Genomic DNA, 20,616 nt, shown 5'->3' on the forward strand with positions numbered 1-20,616 from the left:
AGAGCTGGCTGCTGTGCTGCGTACGATGCTCAGGGCCTGCGCTCGCTCCGATCTCACCTGGCATTGCTGTCTCTGCAACAGTTATTTATAGTAGAACAGAGATGTTAGTGGGGCTTCGTGTAACTGTGGAATAAATAAAGCCAGACGGAGTGTCTTCAGGGAGGCCGCTATCAAAACCGCCATTGATAGTCTGACATAAAACGTCTCCGGCAAAATAAAATACTTCCTGTTTGACTGCCGTGACATTGCTGTGAGTCTCCCACCATGGGTTTTCTCGCGTTTCCAACCACTTTTTGATGGGAACCAAGTAAATGCGTCCCAGTGTGGCTGTAAAAACGCTGAAATCGGTTTCTTCCTGCCGGATTATCAATCCCCGAGTCTCTGCGAGACGCTGCCCTGGTGTCCTGTGCGTTGTGCACAGAGGGCTCCGCGGCGAGGGGAGGCGGAGTGACGGGCGTCCCGAGCCGCGCTGGCGTCCGCCTGTCTCTCTCCGTCTCCCGTAATTGATTTAACTAAAAGCCTCAATAGTGGCCTCATTTCGCCTTGTGTAACGCCACCCAGCTGCCAAAAGTGGTTCGTCTGGGAGGCAAAACTCAGTAAAAGTGTTGCCTGTTTTGCTTAAGACGCTCCCATGTGCTGTCAGCACGCCGCTCTATTTCCCTCCCCCTCCCTCCCCCTCCCCTGCACGCCTCTCTCCCAATAAAGATCAAGACTGAATGTTGTTCTTTGGTCTTCCCCGTCGTAAGCCCTCTCTCTGTGTCCTTTGCTGTGGCAGGCTGTGACGACTTGATCAGCTCCGTCTTCGAGTTTGGGAAAAACTTGTGTTCTATGCACCTGTCTGAGGATGAGATCGCCCTGTTCTCCGCCTTTGTGTTGATGTCTGCTGGTAGGTGTCACTCACGGTGCAAAGGGATGGGGAACGGCAGGCGCACATTCCAAATGCTGTCACCCTCCTGTTTCCCCACCGCCAATTAATCTCCCAGCGCTTTGAGCCCGGCTGACGTCTAACCGGCCCGCGTGCGTGTGCTCCCTCTCCCTCCAGACCGATCCTGGCTCCAGGAGAAGGTGAAGGTGGAGAAGCTGCAGCAGAAAATCCAGCTCGCCCTCCAGCATGTGCTGCAGAAGAACCACAGAGAGGACGGCATTCTCACAAAGGTGCGCGCGCGCACACACACACACACACACACACACACACACACACACACACGCACACACACATCCATTATCCCTGCGAGTGGCTGTCGGCTGAGCGCGCGCTCCCCTTGTCGCGCTGTAATCTCCCACTGTTCAGGATCTTTATCCACAAGTAGCCGGAGCCAGTTTAGCGAATCAGATTAAACCAACAGATTCCAGGACATTACATGAAATGTCTTTTTTTATCAGCAGAGAAGTGGCTATTTATCAATTGCACCCGCTCCATAATGCGAGGTGTCAAGTTTTCTTCACGCCTGAGCGCTTGTCTCAATATTTACAAGTCTGTTTGCCCCGGTATGCGCGGGAATACACTGTAGGGAGGGATGTTTTTCGCTACCACTGCTCCATGTCCTTGCCTCCCTGTGAATCTAAACAGCCTGTCTCCTCTCTCTCCACAGTTGATATGCAAAGTGTCAACACTGCGAGCGCTGTGCAGCAGGCATACAGAGAAGCTCACGGCTTTCAAAGCAATATACCCAGACATTGTGCGTGCCCACTTCCCCCCCTTATACAAGGAGCTGTTCGGATCAGACTTTGAGCAGTCCATGCCCGTTGACGGGTAGCGTCCCCGCCCGGTGCCAGTGCGCCCACCGTAGGGGAATGTGGAGGAGGAATCTGAGACACTTTACCGGTGCCCTGGACAAACCAGAGTGGACAGACGGCACGCTGTTCAACTTCTTCTTTTGCAGTGGAGGGGCGAGGGCTTAGGGAGTTGAATCTCAAAGTTTACTTTATCGAATTTGTTCTCTTTGGAAGACTTGTGGAACCCGACACCCCATGGGACACCAGGAGGAGATAGGGACGAATGATTTCTGTCCGGTTGAATTTGAGCTTTCTGTGCGCATTTTTAACATCCAGCTCAAGACTCCTTTAAACCTTTCTTTCATTCCCACCTCTATTTATTGCATCACATTATTATGATTTAACTGCGCATCCGTATTGTCATTATATAAACAAATTATCAGCCACTTTTTGAGTAAAAATAGATGACTCTCCCCCTCTTCAATTAAAAGATAAATGCACATCAGTGTTGTTCAGATTTTTCTCCCCAAAACATATTTTTGTATGCAAAATTTGTAATAGTCCCTATCTCCGTCACACCGTCATCAGGCTGAAACCAACAGCCCATAAATGCGCACACTTTGGTCAAGTTCAGCCGTTTCTCTCACGTCCAGCGCTCGGATCGAAAACTCACACCGACTTGGAGGGAAGGTTCCATCGGCATGGTGATGCAATCAGCACCTCTCTCTGGACAATCGTTTAAAACAACAACAACAACAACAGCAGCAGCAGCAGCAACAAAAAAAGAAACCTAGAATTCTGGTAATTCTAATGAAAACGCAATGATTTTAGCTGTCAAAGACTCCATCCATCCGCCATTGTTGCATAGTGAAATCATGTAAGGCCATCTGCTATTAATCCTTCTCTGGACAGGTGCCCTGGAGGAGCACGGGCACCAACACAAAGAAAAGGGTCCATTCCACCTGTTTTATAATGTACTACAGGGTATATGGTCATAAGTACTTACTATACAGAAAAAAGTAATGTTTATAGAATCTATTTTAAATAACATGTATGATATTAGTAGTTAGACCATTCTTAATTGTTGAATTGATAAGGCACTTTTATTTACACCTTTCTTTAATTTAAGACTTGTATATTTACCTAGTGATGTGTTGCATGTGCACAAGAAACCCAAGTGGAAGCGTGGTCACAGAGGCTTAGTCCTGGGAGCTGCGGGTGATGCTGGAAGTCTGGGAGCGTGAGGGCTGTCTGCTAGGACGGCTGCTGCCGCGGCTGCTCGCTGCTGAACAAAGAGGCTCGGCTGAGAAGGCAGGTTAGAGACGCTGGCGGCCTGACACCCGTCAATCGCTCTGGCACCACCTTCTTTTTTTTTTTAACAACCCAGGAATCGCATCGCAGTCAGTATTGTGTTCTGTCATGAGCAGACCTGGCCCGTGCCCTGTTTATTTAAGACTTTTCCCTTTATTATAAGTGTTTCAAACTGTGAGAGGAACTCGAGGAAGCCGCAGGAGAACGAGCGTTATTCCCAGCCAGGCCCGAACGCTCCCGTCCGGCCCCGTGTTCGGGCCGGACCGATCGCGCGTCAGCCGTAATCCTATTGTTCCATCTAGTGGAAGGTGGTGATACAGCAGGCGACCGGCACCAGGTCCGACCTCGGGGTCGGCCTTCGGGTTGGTTTTCGGCGACTCTGCCTGCCTCCTCGCCGCCGCCTCCGCCCAGCAGCGCCGCAACAGGACGCCGAGGAAACCGTGAAGGGAAAGTGAATATTCAAAGCCTTGTCTGGTAGTAAAGCTTCTATTTTTGTAACACGTTTTGGTTAATAAACCCACGAAAGAGAACGAGGGAGAGAAAAAGATGTCAGGTAGCACTTAACCATATTCCCGCAATAATTAGAATAGCTGTTGTTTGTGCGATTAGGGGAGAAACGCAGAAATGGTAGGATAAGTGCTATTTTCAGAATGCTTTGTTGTCGTGCTTCTGTTTCGTTGAATGTGTCTTTCTTGTCAGTGTGGTAGTAAAGTGGTAGAAAAAACCCTGGATGTGCCAAACGGTAGTCGTTGCTTCCGCTTTCCAGTCTACTCGTCTGTAGTGTAGAATGGATTCCTAAGACATTCCAGCAGTGTCGGTAGCGGCTTCTAGAAATATCTTTACAAAAAGAGGAAAAAGCAGAAAAGGCAAAAAAAAAGAGAAACAAAAAAAAATGATATCCCTTTAGAAATCCAACAAAGCATGTTAACACATCTGTCACCAACCGTCACACACGATCCAGTTGTTTGTCCTTTGTTTTCTGTTTGCACATGATCATTCCGCCGCCGTGCAATTTGCACGAGGCGTTAGTGCCTCGTGCTGTCACCCCTCAGGGAAAGGTTTCTTTTGCGCTTTCTGTTTCCAGACGACATTTGTTTGTACTCATTAGGTTCAGTTCATGTTTTTGTTCAGGGACATTCTATGAGGCGCGGTTGAGATTCACATATTTGACTATTAATCACTGAGTTGTTCGGTATTTTGCGTTGCTGGTGTCCTAGCGGGCGCCCCCAGAGACTCAAACACAGTGCTCCCCCACAGCAGTGGGGAAAAAATGTGTGTAACTAAACCCCATCACTTTTACAAACCAGAGTTTTTTCAGCACACGGCATATTCCTGTTTGGTTTCCAATGGTGTCATCAGGGTCTTTAAAAATGCTAACCCTCTTTGTTATAGAAAAAACCAAATATTCTTATGCAATATCAAATCTGTTGTGTTTGGGTTGTAGTAGATATGCTGTACCTAAGTAATAATCTCTGTTATGATCCAATGCTATTTGGATATGCACAAGCCCTCTACGACAAGTAAACCTCAGTCTCCCAGCAAAAGAAACCCAGTCTGGAACACTGCTAGACAATCCAGGTTGAGAGGCCCAGTGGCCCGGCAAGATCAGCGAAGAGGATGAGGCGTAAACGCTCAGGGAGGTAACAGGTAGACCGAAGAAGCCGCTCGCTTTCCTCCGGACGGCCGCGGAGCATCTTACTCGCTCGGCGGCGAATTTTACGAGGTCTAAAAACTGATGGAATTAAAAAGCACTCAAAGGATGAGAGGAGGCGGAACTCTTCGGCATAGCACACTGAACACGCAGTACAGCAGAGAGTAAAGACTAGGCAGAGATTTGGATGATTTCCTCTTATGTATTTGCAAAAAATGATTTGTTTCATGGACATTATTCAGTCTTGTGTAATGCCAAATCTGATCAGCGGACACGAAGTCTCATAAAGTGTAAGTTAGTTTTTTTAAATAGTTGAATGACTTATAATATGTTCAACAAGCAATATGCCTTGTGTTACAATTACGGGTCTCTTCAGTGAAGTCATCGTCCTTTTGAATTGACTTTATTCCGTCAGCTGACTCAATCTGATAGCTTTTTTCTAAAGCCCCATTAAGCAGAAAAATAGTCATCAAACACATGAGTACTTGTGTCCACAACTATAACTATAACCTGCGCCTTCTCACAGGCCTGTAAAGTGATGTCCTCCTGTATATTCTCACTTCAGATATCCCGCTTTAAGTAAGGGATCGATGCTACGTGTGCTATTCAATCAGTGTATAGTAAACAGTAAAATGTGCTGGTCCTTCTGTCTCTGCTCTGTTGTCTGTTTGTAAAAAGCAATAGTGTGTGCGTGTGTGTGTTTGTTCTCACAGTGTGTGAATAAAAGAAACCCCAGACAAGGCTTTAATAATTACAGAGGAACAGGGTTATGTGGACGAGGAGGTCTGGACTTTTATTTTGAAAAAACGCTGAGCTTGATCCATCCGCGATAGGAGTAAGTTGTTTTTGTTTTTTTTGTTTGTTTTTTTTTAAAGCGTGACATAAAGCCCTCAGCAACTCAGAGGTCTGCAGAGTTCTGTGGGGCGGCCTTGACCCGCTCCACAGTGACGGAGTCCAGCACAGCCTGAGCTCAAGCCGCGCTTTCGGCTGTGAATTGTAAAAACGAGTCGCCCGGACCACAGAGTTGTGAAGACCAGTGTTATGTCACGCTTCCAGTTGCGCTGGAGTGTCGGTGTGGTGCCCAGAACTTACGAGTCAGTCGTCGCGATTTAACAGAACTCATCTTTTCCAAAGCACAGCTGTAAGGATTTATGATTAAAAATACGTTTAAGAATATAAGAATAATAAAAGAAAAAAACGAGAAGCAACTTTTAGCCATAATCGAATGTCAAGCAATAATATATGTGGTGTATTATTTTTGATCCTTTGGTTCATAGTAGTCTTTGAGCATCTGCATGTAAATACACCTCTTATTTATCACGTTTTAGTTTTTTTGTTTTGTTTTGTTTCCTTCGAATTTTGTGGCTGTTTTTATGTCTCATGTGTATATTTGACCGGTTCTGTTCCCAGGTGGAGAACTGAGAACCCGACATGGCCTGTATGCTGTAGATCTTCTTTTCTCGCTCTTTCTCTCTCCCCCATTCTCAGCTGTTTATTCACACTATTTAATGTTATTATTGATCACATGTATAAAGGTAGCTTTGTAACTTCTGTCTGTATAGGTAAGAGGAAAATACTGCTACTAAGGCCTACCCAGTGAAAATATTTATCTGTTTATGGATTACACCATATTGTACGATAACTCTGTTTCTAGGTTGCTTCCCTTCTTTAGGATTAGTTTGATAGACATAGGGTGTGCATTTACTTTGTGTTGCCCTATCGTGTGGTGCTAGGTAAAGTTAATTTTGTGAACAAAGCATTGATTCCTAAGCCTGGCCGCCCTATTAGTCCATTCATTTCATTGCATATTAAGGTATTATTGATATTAGGATGCAATAAATAATGATGATAATAATAATAATGATAATTAAAATGATAGTGGTAAAATGACCCAGCCAGTACCTGTATCAGTGTGCTGGACTTGGGATAAGGCACTTATTTCCTTCTGACTTATAGCAAAGCTAGTATCTGCTAATTAACAAGCTATTTAAGATTGCTTTCCTGGTTTGTGGAAAAATTATAATATTCAAACTGAAACAGCAGTATTGTGTTTTTTTTCTTTGTCTGATTGTACAAAACCACTCACTGAGGCTGTAGTCCGTCAGGTTTTAGGATGCTAAATATTTACCTCTCTTGTGTCTGCATAGTTTTTCGGCTGATGCAGGAAAGCGGTGCTCGGATTTGATTCAATGGGGCCTCAGTGTGTTTCTGTTATCCCCTATTTTACAACACATTCAGCAAAGCGGTTTCCTCAGTCAATATAGAAGGAAGTGTTACGATTTGAGGACAAAGTTGACCTTTTCTCACAATTCTGTAGCAAATATCAGTAAAGATATGCTTGCAATAATACACAACGTATCACACTGAGTGCCTCTCGGTGTAACAGGATGCATACATGGTCTCGATTGTCTCTTTTTGTTGTTTTCCACACAAGTACTGAAGTGACAATGTATTTTGTACATGAGGATGAATTTTGACTTTCACCTACTTCACTGTTTCTGATTCTTTCTTTGCGTGTTGTTCATCATGTTCTCGTGGGTCGATGCACTATGTTAATGGGTTCGGATGGATACAGTAGGCGGTACATTTAGAGCGTACACGTCACCCCCTCGCCCCGTTTGAGAAACCTCCAAGTTCGTTTCATGTTGATCTCCAACGATCGAATAAAAACTCACAGATAATTTCACCCTTTTTTTTTTAATCGGGCAGTCCACCATTCTACATTTTGTGTTTGTTTACATTGACTTTTAATTCGCCCAGAGCAGAAAACATACTGATGCATAACTTGTGTGTTTGTAAAAGAAGACTTACAACACACCTGGATTTCTTTAATGTTCTGTGTTTAATGTACACTCAGTTGGTTGGGGGAACTTCGCATGAAGGGTGGGCGAAGCAGGGTTGGACTTTTTTTTTTTCATGGAAAAGTCGTACAAATTATGGGAAAGCCGAAACTAGTGTGTGGTCGTCATATATTTCTAGGTCACACGTTTGCTACTGATGTTAAAATGGGGACAGATGATCATGTACCTTTTTATCCAGCTCTTTTGAACTCTCTTTAGCAGGTAGTCTATTCACAAACGTAGTTTTGCTCCTTCTTGTCTGATTCTTAAATATGAAAATAAGTATTTTGATTCATTTTGTAAATACAGCTGTAAAGAAAAATAAGAAATTTAATGTTGTCTTTTAAATACTTTTCATTCTAATATGAATGTTGTTATATTGTACTTAGAAACTGTACCTTTAATATTACCTTTATTAAAAGTGCATTGGACACATCGATTTTAGATGTGCTTTATGTGCTGTTATCCCATAATAAAATTTACCGCTTGTAATGGGCTTTTATTTCCTGACTGATTAACTGTCTCCGTCTCTTTCTCTGCGAGTGTCTCTCTCTCATCTTAAAAATATCAGGGAACGTACATGCAGCTGGAAACCATTATGTAATATGAGAACTTTACTTATAATGAAATTTATCAAAAGTGAGACATTAACATTCTTGCTGCAAGATTCATCAGAATATGTTTAAAAAATCTCCCTTAAAGCAGAACATGAGTCAATCAAACTGTTTGAGATCCAGAGCTATTAAATTTAAATATCTGACCATTTGCGTTTTGTCTAATTAGAGGGTAATGAAATAACTGTGGTAACAATTTGTAATTTTCCAGATTTTAAGCTTTCGGCGTAAAATGTCTTTTATTTTAATGAATGACTCAAGTTCCCTGCAGGCGTTATTAAGGATTCATCTAGTTTTCCATCATAATACCTTGGTCATTCTAATGAGATGAAGCTGTAGAATAATTGTTATGAATTTTGAATAAGTTCTCTTCTTAAAACATATAAACTATATGCAAGTTATGCGTTTTTTTTATGTTTTACCGGCTGAGAATTGTGCATTTGATCAGGATGTCACATCAACAGATTGACTTGCATTTTTTTCAGGTCCTTTGATCACAGCAACAGCTTATCAAGTGTTTGACATCAGTTAATTCATGGTTAAAGGGAGCACAGGACAGTTTGAGCAGAAACAATGAGCAAGGGAATGGGAATTGCATGTAGAAAAAAAGATGCAATGTGTGCGTGTTTTAGGCTTTCTTGAAAAATTGTTGGATTTAATTGTGATTATTTTAAACATGAAAAAGAACTGAGAACTGTTATTAAAGAGTCGTGTATGTAGGAAGAGATTAAAACCAGAAGATGGCAGCAATGGCACAGTTAGATTCCCGGCTGCCGTAAAACCCCGCAGAAGAAGAAAAAGAAAAAAAGCAGGAGAAGAAGAAGCCTGGTTAGCTAAACAATGCTAACGCGGCATGTTTTCATTCTGGGTGCCGCTAAAAAGTGACTAACACAAATGGATCTGGTGTGGTGAGTGGTATTTTTACTGCAAACTTGTACCGAATGTCACACATGTAGATTTTTGTCAGTTTAAATACGTAAACCAACTTTGGGCTAACTGATGTTATCGTATAGCGGTCTCTAATAAACTGCACTTTAACGTCAGTGCCTTAAGAGTCGTGGCTGACAGCCACGCTGTTACTGATGCTAACGAGCTCCGTAGCACAGGAGAAACGTTCACTGGTATTAGTAACGTTAGCTTGAAGCGTTTTGGAATAAACACGGGACAGGTCTTTATCGCAGGGTTATAGGTAATATCTCTATGTCTAATTAAAGGGAGGACCCACCAGCTCATGACGGCGCGTTCTTCACTAAAGAGCTCTATGACAAATATTCCCTTGCCCCCAATGTCAGAGAACTGTGGCTCCTTCTCAACAGGTAAGACATGTCACAACATACTGACCGATTTGCTTTTTAAAGCCTAGTAAGTGGGTTTCAGTCTGACACACTTTTCGCCAATTCCTTTTCTGTTTTCTAAGTGATGTGGAGAACACCAAACAGGAATGTGATGGTGGTGCTGCTTCCAATGAAGATGATGCCGAGTTTGAAGACAACGGTTGTGAGAGCAAGGAGTCCTTTCGAGACAGCTGTGATAACGATCCAGGCAACGCATTTGAACGTGCAGATGAATGTGAGGACACCAAAAAATCTAAAGTGAAACCTGGTGTTCCCTACCCTGAGCCCAGGCTGCCCTTCCCCTGTTTGTCCAGCTTGTCCAGCAAAGACCAGATCACTTATCTTGGCTTTTTGACGAGTAAGAAGTCCAAGGATCCGCCACAGGTAGCAGCTTGCCACTCCTCCTTTAATCCTGCCATTACTTTTACAGTATTACCTTAACACAACCTATTTTAATACTTCAGAACCTAAGTGCACGAGTACATAACGAAGTGATGCAGTTTAGGATGTACCTGCAAGACGTGGCCAGAATCTGTGCTGATGACTACAATTTCATATCACAAGGAGCTATGCAGTATTCCGAGGTACAGACACTACAAGGACTGTATCTGTCACCAGCTTCTACTGTGTGATTGTACGTGTTGAACCTCATAGCCTATGTTTGTTTGTCAGGATTTCTTTAAGGACTGTTTGGAGTACATTAAGACATTACCTCAGAGCTACCAGATCCATGAGATGACTAGTTTGACCGGGGGAACATTCAACCCAGGGCTGATGCTGACTTTTGAAAAACAGCTGCTGATTATGGTAATGTACCTTTTGATAAGTACCTTATATACAGAGCAGCTCCTCAAGTTTTAGTTTGAGACTACAAGTTCTGATTTTTCAGTTGTTTGTACATGTCATTGTCCAGTGTTATATTCAGATTTTCACTGTATTGCAGAATCAGTCGTTTTGTGTTGATTCACTTCGCACCCTTTATTTCTCCAGGGTAATGTGGATATTACAGACCACAAGATAGTGCCTGCTGATGCACAGCTTGCATCGGATTATCAAAGTGTTTCATCAGTGTCTCCTCCAGCTAAAAAGGCTAAGGACATGCACGCTGTAAGCAATTGTCTCACTTTTATAATTACTCCAATAAAGTAAGTTGCAAAGATGTTTTACTGCTAGAATAGGATTCATGGCCGCAGGTCTATTGGAATACCATTTCAGCTCTTGCAGTTTTCACAAAAGACACCAGAGGGTGTTAATGTCTTCCTCAGCAGAACCAGCACTAAGGCCGTTCCTGAAGGATGTTAGCTGTCGCATAGTACAATGAGTCCACTTACAATCCAGATGGTACTTTGGTGTATTGTGTTATTTTTGTGGGTTCTACTGATGTCCTGAAAGTGATTTGTGTTTTTTCTCTCTACAGACAATCAGCAGTGACATAAATGCAGAAAAGCTGAGCTCCCGGTATGAGCCTCATGTGTGTCTAACGCGAGATGCTCTAGTTAGGCTGTTGGACAACCATGGCCCTGACTTTAAGGAGAACTGGGAACTGCCTGTTTTGGTCAAATTAAACCAAGCCAAAGGTACATAATCATGATGTCTCTGTGGAAGATGGTTTCATTAACGCTGGGCCTGCTTCTACTGTGTAAAAAGAGTAGAGGATATGCATGTGTGGTGTAACACCAACAAATCAAAAACTTTGATACTTTAGTTTATATCACATGTTAATATGCATGGTGCTATACCACATTTTTTTACAGGCAGTAGCCAGAAGAAGACTGTGTATATAGACTCACCTCTTCTTAAGACTGAAGCTACAACAAGAGACAGGAGTCATATTTACCATGAGGAGAGTTTGAAGCTGTCCATTAAAAAGAATGGAAGTAAGGATGTGTTTCATTTAATGACAGAACGTCCAGTGGATGAGAAGCAATTATCTGAGGTGTGTTAATGTACAAATGAGTGTAGCATGCAATATGTGTAGTATTTGGTTTAAACTATTAAACTGAGGATTGTTTTTTTTCCCTAAATCAGGAGAGCTCACACAGAAATTTAGTGTCTTTTGAAAACACGGGTCTGGACTTTGAGGTGGATCTCACCGACCTGGAAACATTTGGAGAGGTGGCACCCAGCAAAACCTCCAAGCTTCAAAAAAAGCAGAATGACAAGAATGCTGTTGTCAAAAGTAAAAAATGTGAAGGTTCCCAGACGTTAAAGAAGAGTAACAGGTCCAGTGAGCTTCTGGATAAAAGTGGAATGAACACTTCCTCCACAGATATCGACGATCCAACGACGGAGCAAACCGTTCTGCCTCTGAGTAATTCCCGGATACAGGACTGTGCACAGGAAAGCAATGAACACCTGGCATCTACAGAAGACTCTGGTGCTGGTGATGAGGACGATGACGACGACGACAAGCTAGTCATTGATGACAACGTTTCTCCATCTGCAACACCTACGACACAACATACACAAAACACTGCACCCTCCCTCATTACCACTGGGTCTGACGCAACCCCAGATTTACCTTCCCCTCAAAAAGGTAAAAGGCGGACCCGACAGCCCAAGCCACCTAAAGTGACTGGTGATCAACTAGGAGAGATCCTGCGAATGCAGACCGCAATGTTCTCTCACTCTGCCAGTGACACACCCAAATGTTCCACCATGTGCCCAGAGACAAACCCGTCCTCCCAAAACCCAGCACCCACAGTTCACTCTCACCCAACGTCTCTAGTTAAGCCCTGCGTGACCTCATATTTGGAGAGGACCCAGAACCAGGAGGGAGAGGCCAGTGCTGGCCCTCTTCAGTCTCCACCACTGGTGAACATTGTTTCTACAGAGCACAAAAGTCAGTTTAAAATATTGTTGTTCATGCTCATATTTGTGTCTAAAATCCTATTGCTATAATATATGAATGCCCCTCAGGAATACTGTCACAAGAACTGCAGGCTGGTGCAGAAGATGAACACGACTATGATGCCCCAGAGGGGGGCAACCTGCTCTACAAGCTCTACAGCCTGCAAGATCTGCTGCTTATGGTGCGCAGCTCTGTGTCACTGACCCATACCAGAAACGTGGGCAGCAACCAGAACCAGGTATGCACGATCATTCATTTCTTACTTTGCAGTTTGAAGTGGTTGAACGGTTTTAAATGGGCCTTTTGTCCCTTCCCAAACAGTATGTGCCAGTGAAAGTGTTGCCCAAGCTGGAGTACCAGATGAGTTATGGTGTTGAGTGCCTGACCAACAGTGAGGCCTGCCAGCTTTGGACAGAGACGTTGCTCCACTCCAGCACAGTTTCCTACATTGGTACAGCCTACTCTCTACTCTCATTACTGTTGAAATACTACTCTCTCTAAATTGAGCTTTAATACAATAACCCTTAGCTTTCACTTTTACGCTATTGTGTAAAGTCTCTATTTAGCTTAACAGAGCTAGATTATAGTAAGTAACATGTTGCACAGAAGTACTCCCTTCCTCTCTGGGTTCTATTGGTTCAGCTAACCAGAAGAATAGTCTGCAGATGACTCACCATCCTGCTGTGAATGTGTAGTGCTTCAGTTTACTTTGTTGCCATAACTGCAGCCACAATTCAGTGCTGGGAAAAACAGGATGACGACGATGTGCACAGTTCAGCTAAATATTGTTTTGTGTTCAGAATAAACTATCTTGGTGTTTGCTGCCAGCTCACATGTGCGACTCACCCAGGGCGCCACATACTGGCAACTCCTCCACCCTTTTTTCCTGTTCGAGCAGTGCTAGATTGATTTGTTGACCTTGTGATTGCACAGAATGTACATCATCTGTTGTGTAACGTATAGCTGTTTCAACACCAGGCTTTGAATTGTAGCCCTATCCAGCCTAGTGGCATAACTGACACAGCGTACTTGGTGAGAAAGTGCATCCCTGTTCCCTACACGGGCTCTGTTTTCATATTGAGCTACACCCTTAACCTACTGCAAACAACAAAATACAATACCCTGTGAGAAAACATCACCAAGCTAAATGATATGAGCGGTTAGCAGTTTATGCTGCAGTGATGACCTCTGACTCAGACTTCCTTCTTTGCTTAGTGGTTCATAGTTCATCATGTGCTTTATCACAAGGCATCCTCCAACCCTGTGTTTATGGCTGGCTCTACATCAGTCTGTAATTGAAGGTAGGCACTGTTTAATAAGCAGGCATTACAAGCTGGAGTGGGAGGCAGGGAAGGAGACAGGACCAACAAGCGTTTCTTATCCCCCACTCGAGCTTGTAACAACGCAGCCATCACAGACTAATTATTTTGTAAGCACTAGGAATCGCATTGATGATGAAGTGAAGCTCTTGATGTGCATGCTCATTAGCTCTTGTTCTTTTCTCAGTGCATCTCTCACCCTCCCTCTCCATCTCTGTAGCTCACATCAATGCACACACATCAAAAGTCGCTTTGCTGAGGAAGCTGCCTGACGACTGGAGACAGAACATCTCCTGCGAGTTCAAGTGAGTGTCATTACATCAGATGTGTGCTGATGGTTTAGATGATTAACCCAATCACTGCTGTGTGATTGGGCTAGTTAAGGATTTATTCAGTTTATCAATTCAGGTCCAGGACTATTCATCAACCATTGCTGTTGTTGCCTCCATTCTGTGATCTCCATTTTTGTTAAAATTCAGATTCTAATAAAGTGAACAGTGTACCTTCATGGTGTCTCCCCTCCCTCCACAGACCATCCAAATCCCTGAATATACTTCACCACCTACTGAAAAAGATAATTGGGTAAGTTGTTACGGTGCAGAATTACTGCAGAGCTCCTTCACTCTGCACATCTGCTTTTATTGCAAATGTATTATCTTTTATTACAGTTTACAGTGAAATAATTTATGCTGAAAGGAATCCAGTTTAGGTTGGTTTTCAATGTAACAGTGGTTGTAATGACTTTTAATGATTATAACTTTATTTTCTGTATTGAATAGTTTGACTGTTCATTCCAAAGAAATCTAGAAGAATCTGGTCATGTCAGTTGCATGGGCACGTTTGTCTTCATGCTCTGTTTAAGGTGATGTTAGTTTTGTGCAGCCTTTAATATGACTTCATCTTCATTTTGGAGAGTTGCACAACTGATTACTTAACCAGACAAAAGGTGTGTTATCCTGTGACTTTTCAAGGCGCTGTCTGCCTCTAGTGCTTCAACATGTTTCATTGTGTGACTTGTGGCTTTAACACACACACCCTCTGTTACTCCATGTGGTGTCAGCTTAGATGAAGGACAGTACCTGATTGTGCACAAAGCTGGGGAGCCATTTGTCACCTTGTTGAAAGCAGCTACCGGGAAAGCGAGTCGGGGCGTGTACAACCTGCAGCAGATGCACGGCTCTGTCCCACAGCCTCCCGCCTCTAACCACGTGCCCTGGATACCTGTTGATTCAGCTGTGGTCCTGCCCTTCCACCAGGAGCACGGTCGCGTCCCCTGCACCTTCCCACCAAAAGCGTTCCTGAAGGTGAGTATTTGATTTGTGTGACAGAAAGTTGTTAACGCTGGAGCAACAGAAACTCGTATATACAAGATATGTGACATTCAGCTCATACCACAATAAGCTGTGGTTGGTGCTAAGCCCTTCGCAGGTTTCTTATCAAACAGGCTGAACTGACACACTGCATACTTGGGCTGCGCAAGCCCAATTTGATAATAGGGACAAAAGCAGGTTTAGAGCCGGTGATGAAGTATTCAGTAGGAATGTTAACACATTTAACTTTTAAAAACAAAGCAAATAAACTTTTCCTGTACTTCAAGAAAATCTAGAGCTAAAATAAATTTCACCTGAATATGTTTGCTGCATTTTAAAGGAGTGTTTTTATTCTTTTTTTCTATTTTATTCTCACAGGAAGCAAAGGAGCGGCCGTCGCAGTTCAACAATCACAGCCCTGGACAGCCTAATGCAGGAAAAACCTCAAAGAACAAAAGAAAACGTGCAGCCAAGCGCAACAAGTATATTAAAAAACTACTTCATAAGTCCGTCTGACTTGCATCTATTATGGAGGTCGATATGTCATTTTATAATAATTCATAATTCAAAACTTGTACTGACTAGAAGAGGAAAAACAGGATTAGGCTCCTCACTGGAAACGAGCCTGGATGTGGATGAAAATGAGCACTTCCTTCGAATCATGTTTTGTGTATTTTGTAAATAAGGAAAACAGCAGCAATAAACTCGTGTTTGTGTGGTGACTGTTTGTGTTTTCTGGGCTGTGTAAAACCCACCTCTGCTTGAAAATGGCCTGGAGGTAAAAGGGTTTTTGTGCTGTGGAGCTTTGGAGCTGCCTCGTTGGAGCAGGGTGGAGTTGTAACTCAAGAGGAGGCAGTCTGAGTCGGGGCGTTTAAAGGGGAAGCGTTTTGCTCTGTCAGGAAAGTTAAACGTCCACGGACACTCAGACGTCGCCAGGTCAGATCCTCTTCATCTCAACCTTTACAACCCAGGTAAGTTCACTCTAACACTGCTCTCTAAGGTGAAACACTAGTGTTTGCAGTTGAGATTAACTTTACATCACAGATGGGGGATTGAAATCATGAGTAGTTCATTCACTTAATGTGTTCAGTCTTTAACTTTTGTTCCGATATGACTAAATTCCAGCTCTCTATTGCTTCACTTCTCTATTGTTAGACTGTTTTTGTGTGAGCTCGGTTTTCCTGTAGCTGGCTGCATTGCACGGCCACTTTTCCAGGGTGTGTCCCTGAGGCTGCTGTTAAGGGCGTGTGAGCGACTGAGAGAACAGTGTTCATCCACTTTGCTAGAAACTACATGTTCATGTATCATATCACTGAAAGGCTTGATTATCTCTTGCAGTGGTTTGACCTGACTTGTTTTTAGTACAATTTGGTTTTGTCACTTTTTCCAGGACAACAATGGCTTTGGTAGCAGAATATTTGGGACAGCTGTCTCTCAGCTTTGGGGTAAAGTAACTTACTCTCTAACATATCCAGTACAAAGTATTTGGTTTTATACTGATAAAGTCTTTTTTCTTTCTCACTGCTCATTGAATCCTCAGGCCAGTGATCCTAAGTACCCGTCTGTGGTACCAGCTCTGGACTTTGATCCTCACCGAGACGCTGCTAGAATAGAGACTGCTATCAAAACCAAAGGCAAGACGCACACAATACTGTCAAGGAATTCTGTGTTTTTTTAAACTTCTCTCTACAAATGAGTAGCTGGTATTTATGAGTCACCATTCGACCAGGCTGGGAACTGCTCCAGGTTGAGGCCTTAGTGTTGGCAGCTAGGAGCAGCACGAAGGTTTGCTACCAGACTTGGACTGTGTATTTAAAATCGTCTCATTCACGCCAGCGCTTTGGTTTGAAACGTTATTCCTGCCTCCAGCAATCAAGCTTATGTTCCACTCTGTCATTAGGGGTGGATGAGCAGACCATCATCGATGTGCTGACAAAGCGGACCTATAACCAAAGGAGAGAGATTGCCTTTGCGTATGAACAGCGGGCAAAGAAGGTACAGTACGGCCTGGACAGAAGCTCAACACTGCTTCACTGCTCTGATTATGTGGAGTCAGGCAATATTCTTGTGTTTCTAGGATCTGATCTCGGCCCTGAAGGCGGCTCTGTCTGGCTCCCTAGAAACTGTCATCCTTGGACTGATGAAGAGTCCGACCCAGTACGATGCCACAGCCATCAGAGAATCTATCAAGGTACAGGATGACTCCACGTGACTGGATGATGACACTGCCCTCTGCTGGACATACAGCAGAAGGAGCTTTGCAGCGTCTGACTGTGGTGTCGTGGTTGTGCGTGGTTTCTTTGTGCCGCAGGGCCTGGGGACAGATGAAGAATCCCTGATTGAGATTTTGTGCTCACGCAGCAATGATGAGCTGGTGGAGATCAAGAAGGTCTACAAAGAGTGTAAGTGAAACGCTGCAGGCTTGTTCCATCCTAGCCGGACTCTTGCTCTGATTATATACTGAGAGAAATGAAAATCTAAAACAAACTTGATGTGCGTCAGTGTTCAAAAAGGAACTGGAGAAAGACGTTGCAGGCGACACATCTGGGAACTTCGCTAAGCTGCTCCTGGCTTTGGTTCAAGTGAGTTTGAACTGTCTTGATGGCTTCCTTTGAACATGTACTTGTTTATAACGCTGTAACTAACCTCAGTCATGTCTCACTCATGTTAAGACCAAGAGAGATGATCCATCTTCTATTGTGGACTATGACAAGATAGATACAGATGCCAGAGTAAGTTTGAATTCTAGTATCTGAACATCCAGGCTTTGCTTATTGTTGGGTCGAGTGTGTCAGTGTTTAAAGGTTGTGTTTTCATTCACTCAGGCGCTCTATGACGCCGGAGTAAAGATCAAAGGAACCGACGTGCCGACCTGGATTTCAATTATGACAGAGAGAAGCGTACCTCACCTGCAAAAAGGTGCCGCAGCGTGTTTTTATTACCCAGTGACAACTTGACTGTTGATATTTCTTTTCATATTTGTAAAATGTGCACATAAGTTAAATAACTTTTTTTTTGCTTGATAGTATTTCAGAGGTACAAGAGCTACAGCCCCTACGACATGCAGGAGAGTATTAAGAAGGAGGTCAAAGGAGATCTGCAGGCGTCTTTCCTGGTGCTAGGTACAATTATTTATTAGTAATTCACATAAGTACAACTTGGTGAGAATGAAACCAACCACAGTTATTCCTACAATCTCGTAGGCAACGCTGCATTTACTGATCACTTCATGGCTAATGAATGTAATTAAGACAAAATGTGATATTATAAATGGACAGCAAAGTGTATTCTAGTGTATATTTAGCCATTTTGTTCTTGTTTCCCTCCAGTTCAATGCTTTGAAAACAAACAGCTGTTCTTCGCCAACAGGCTCAATGAAGCCATGAAGGTAGTTATAATGCTCATCTTTTTCTTCTAATGTGTTAACCCCCCCCCAAACAAAGAAGTGTATCTGCTCATGAAAGTGCAATTTTGCTTGAGGAACACAGAAACCAAAGTTGGCAAAAGTTGTCTTACCCCAGTGTTACATCAGCTGCTGTAGTTAAGCGAGGAGCGTGTGCGACTTGAGAAAGTGCTGACTTGTGCTCGTCTGCTCAGAGTAAAGGGGCAAAAGAGAAGGTTGTGACCAGAATCATTGTGTCACGCTGCGAGGTGGACCTGAAGAAGGTCTGCTCCGAGTACAAGGCCCACTTTGGACAGTCTCTGCAGAAGACTATATCGGTGAGTGGTCCTTCCAACACACTTCTGACCTATGAACGATGGAACATGGGCCTTATTCTATGATGCACCCTTTCTGCAGGAGCACACCAAGGGAGACTACCAGAAGGTTCTGCTGGGCTTGTGTGGACCAGAGGACTAAGAATGAATCATCATCATCATCATCATCATCATCATCATGTCTAAATATGGAGTGATGGATTAGGATAAAGTCCTGCTTTTGCACATTAACACATTAACTCTCATCATTCTTCTTTGGCTAAAGTGAACCATCTGTATTATTACTTACTTCGTTACATCGAGATGACAATAAAGTCTCTTTGCTGGACTGTTCCTGTTCCTTGTGTCTCACCTGATGTTCTGCTGGACGACCACCAGGTGGCGCCATAGTATTATAATCAGCTTCATTGGCTCCGGGTCTTCCGCTTCTCTAGGCCTCGTTATGTTCGATACCAGCTCAAGAAAGGTACAGATTGAATGTTTTACACACAACATTTCGATATGAAACAACATGCTGTTACATGTTAAAATACTGAAATGATCTAGAGTAAAACCTACAGTGTGGTCTACATAGTTAATACATGCACATTAAAAGATTTAATAGGAAAAAATAAAAGATTTTACTCATAACATTTAAAAAAAAAGAGAGAAATTACAACTTCAAATAAATATTCATCCGTGCTGTTTGAAAGTATAAATGTTTATTACTAAGAATGGAGCAGTGTTTGATCTACAATATATAGCATTTAAAATCATGAGAAATCTTCCTCATCTTTCACTATCGAGTCCTATCAAGATGATTTAATCATTAGTGTGTTTTTCTGTGTTTGTTTGGTGCTAATATTTTAATTAAAAATGTTAATTTTACCTCCAGCTAAATAATTTGCATACCACTAAACAAGCGTCTATACACTGTGTTTCTGCTGTTTAGTTTGTGGTCTCTTAGGATGAAATAACCACCACAGTGTTGTCAAGGCATTTCTACTGAAGTATAAGAAAAAAAAGGCCCCAAAAGGCAAGATCAGCACTGCTGAACACAGCAATGAGGGAAGGGATGTGAAGGAAAGCACGGACTTAATAATCAAATGGAAAAGTGGTGTAGTGCAGCTCATATCACAGAAGATAATCTATTATTAGGGGAGAAATTGCCTCCTAAAATAATGCTTCTGTCTAATATTTCCTCTGGTTCAGTAGCTGACGCCAGGAATGGCTGCAAATTTTAACAAGGCATTGGATTTATGATCATTTTGTAATAATATTGATGAGAACATTAGCCCTTTGTGATGGTTTATGTTTATAGGCAATAAAAAAAAATAAAATATAGTGTAAAGTAGGGTAAAACAGTATTTTGCAAAGCAGACGAGGAGATTTATGTGTGAATACGGTGACAGATTAATCTTTGCATCATAAAGAGAAAAGTGCCACCGTATTTTTCCCCCCTTTTTTTATATGGATGTACAACATGCTGTTCTGTTCAAGGCCAGGCCGTGGGGACCTCCAGCAAACCCAAGGGGAACTCTCTTCTCAATTGAAACGATGCAATTTACCGTCCCAAACGCTGGCACTTCATCATTCAGAGGACTTTAACCCCATGAATGTCAAACACCGAGCATGCTGGGAAGGAGATGGGACGCGTCACATTACCATAACAACCAGAGTCAAATGACAAACACTCCCAAGCCTAAAAGGTGACGAGCAGCGTTACGTTATCGTCCTGAAAACGCTGCATGAAAATGTGCCAATAAGGAGTCGATGATGATGATTCCTGACTGTCAGACGTGCGAGTCCTCGTCGTTTTAAGGGTCCGAAAACTCCTGCGCTTCTGAATCCCGTCCCAGATGGAACGTGTGGGACGCCCACCCTCCTGCCCTTCATCTCCGAGACAAAGCCCAGGCAGCGCTGCAGGCGCGCAGCTACATTAAACTTTCACGGTACAGCTGTGTAGCTGCTGCT

General features: G+C 43.1%; 3 protein-coding genes across 10 annotated transcripts in view; all 3 read left to right on the plus strand.

Annotated features, from left to right (window-relative positions):
- Positions 1-4,506, plus strand: part of roraa (RAR-related orphan receptor A, paralog a) — a 177,971-nt gene extending 173,465 nt beyond the window's left edge. For all 3 annotated transcript variants that reach the window (XM_029153663.3, XM_029153662.3, XM_029153664.3), the window contains 3 exons: positions 776-886; positions 1,043-1,155; positions 1,593-4,506. In XM_029153663.3, coding sequence (XP_029009496.1) covers positions 776-886; positions 1,043-1,155; positions 1,593-1,757 — 389 coding nt within the window. In that variant the 3' untranslated portion in view covers positions 1,758-4,506. The remainder of the gene's footprint in view (positions 1-775; positions 887-1,042; positions 1,156-1,592) is intronic.
- A 4,386-nt stretch (positions 4,507-8,892) lies between these two features.
- ice2 (interactor of little elongator complex ELL subunit 2) lies at positions 8,893-15,668 on the plus strand. Of its 6 annotated transcripts, XM_029153660.3 has the most exons (15): positions 8,894-9,040; positions 9,347-9,448; positions 9,550-9,850; positions 9,931-10,050; positions 10,139-10,273; positions 10,457-10,573; positions 10,884-11,043; positions 11,221-11,402; positions 11,495-12,308; positions 12,386-12,555; positions 12,639-12,768; positions 13,857-13,941; positions 14,168-14,218; positions 14,697-14,940; positions 15,325-15,668. In XM_029153660.3, the coding sequence occupies exons 1-15, from the start codon at positions 9,027-9,029 to the stop codon at positions 15,460-15,462; spliced, it is 2,763 nt and encodes a 920-aa protein (XP_029009493.1). In that variant the 5' UTR covers positions 8,894-9,026; the 3' UTR covers positions 15,463-15,668. The 6 variants fall into 6 exon arrangements, 2 of the variants coding, with proteins under 2 accessions (XP_029009493.1, XP_055365936.1); XR_003786194.3 differs by lacking the exons at positions 14,697-14,940; positions 15,325-15,668 and adding an exon at positions 13,533-13,618 and having other exon boundaries at positions 8,893-9,040; XR_003786195.3 differs by lacking the exons at positions 14,697-14,940; positions 15,325-15,668 and adding an exon at positions 13,566-13,618 and having other exon boundaries at positions 8,893-9,040.
- A 109-nt stretch (positions 15,669-15,777) lies between these two features.
- On the plus strand, positions 15,778-18,991 carry LOC114857301 (annexin A2-like). The gene is made up of 13 exons (XM_029153665.3): positions 15,778-15,917; positions 16,337-16,391; positions 16,487-16,580; positions 16,847-16,941; positions 17,024-17,137; positions 17,258-17,348; positions 17,449-17,528; positions 17,619-17,678; positions 17,772-17,865; positions 17,973-18,068; positions 18,276-18,334; positions 18,544-18,666; positions 18,746-18,991. Exons 2-13 carry the CDS (start codon positions 16,344-16,346, stop codon positions 18,803-18,805), a joined length of 1,014 nt encoding a protein of 337 aa, XP_029009498.1. The 5' UTR covers positions 15,778-15,917; positions 16,337-16,343; the 3' UTR covers positions 18,806-18,991.
- The last annotated feature ends 1,625 nt before the right edge of the window (positions 18,992-20,616 follow it).

The sequence above is a fragment of the Betta splendens genome, chromosome 6, assembly GCF_900634795.4.
Source record: "Betta splendens chromosome 6, fBetSpl5.4, whole genome shotgun sequence".
Lineage (NCBI taxonomy): Eukaryota > Metazoa > Chordata > Actinopteri > Anabantiformes > Osphronemidae > Betta > Betta splendens.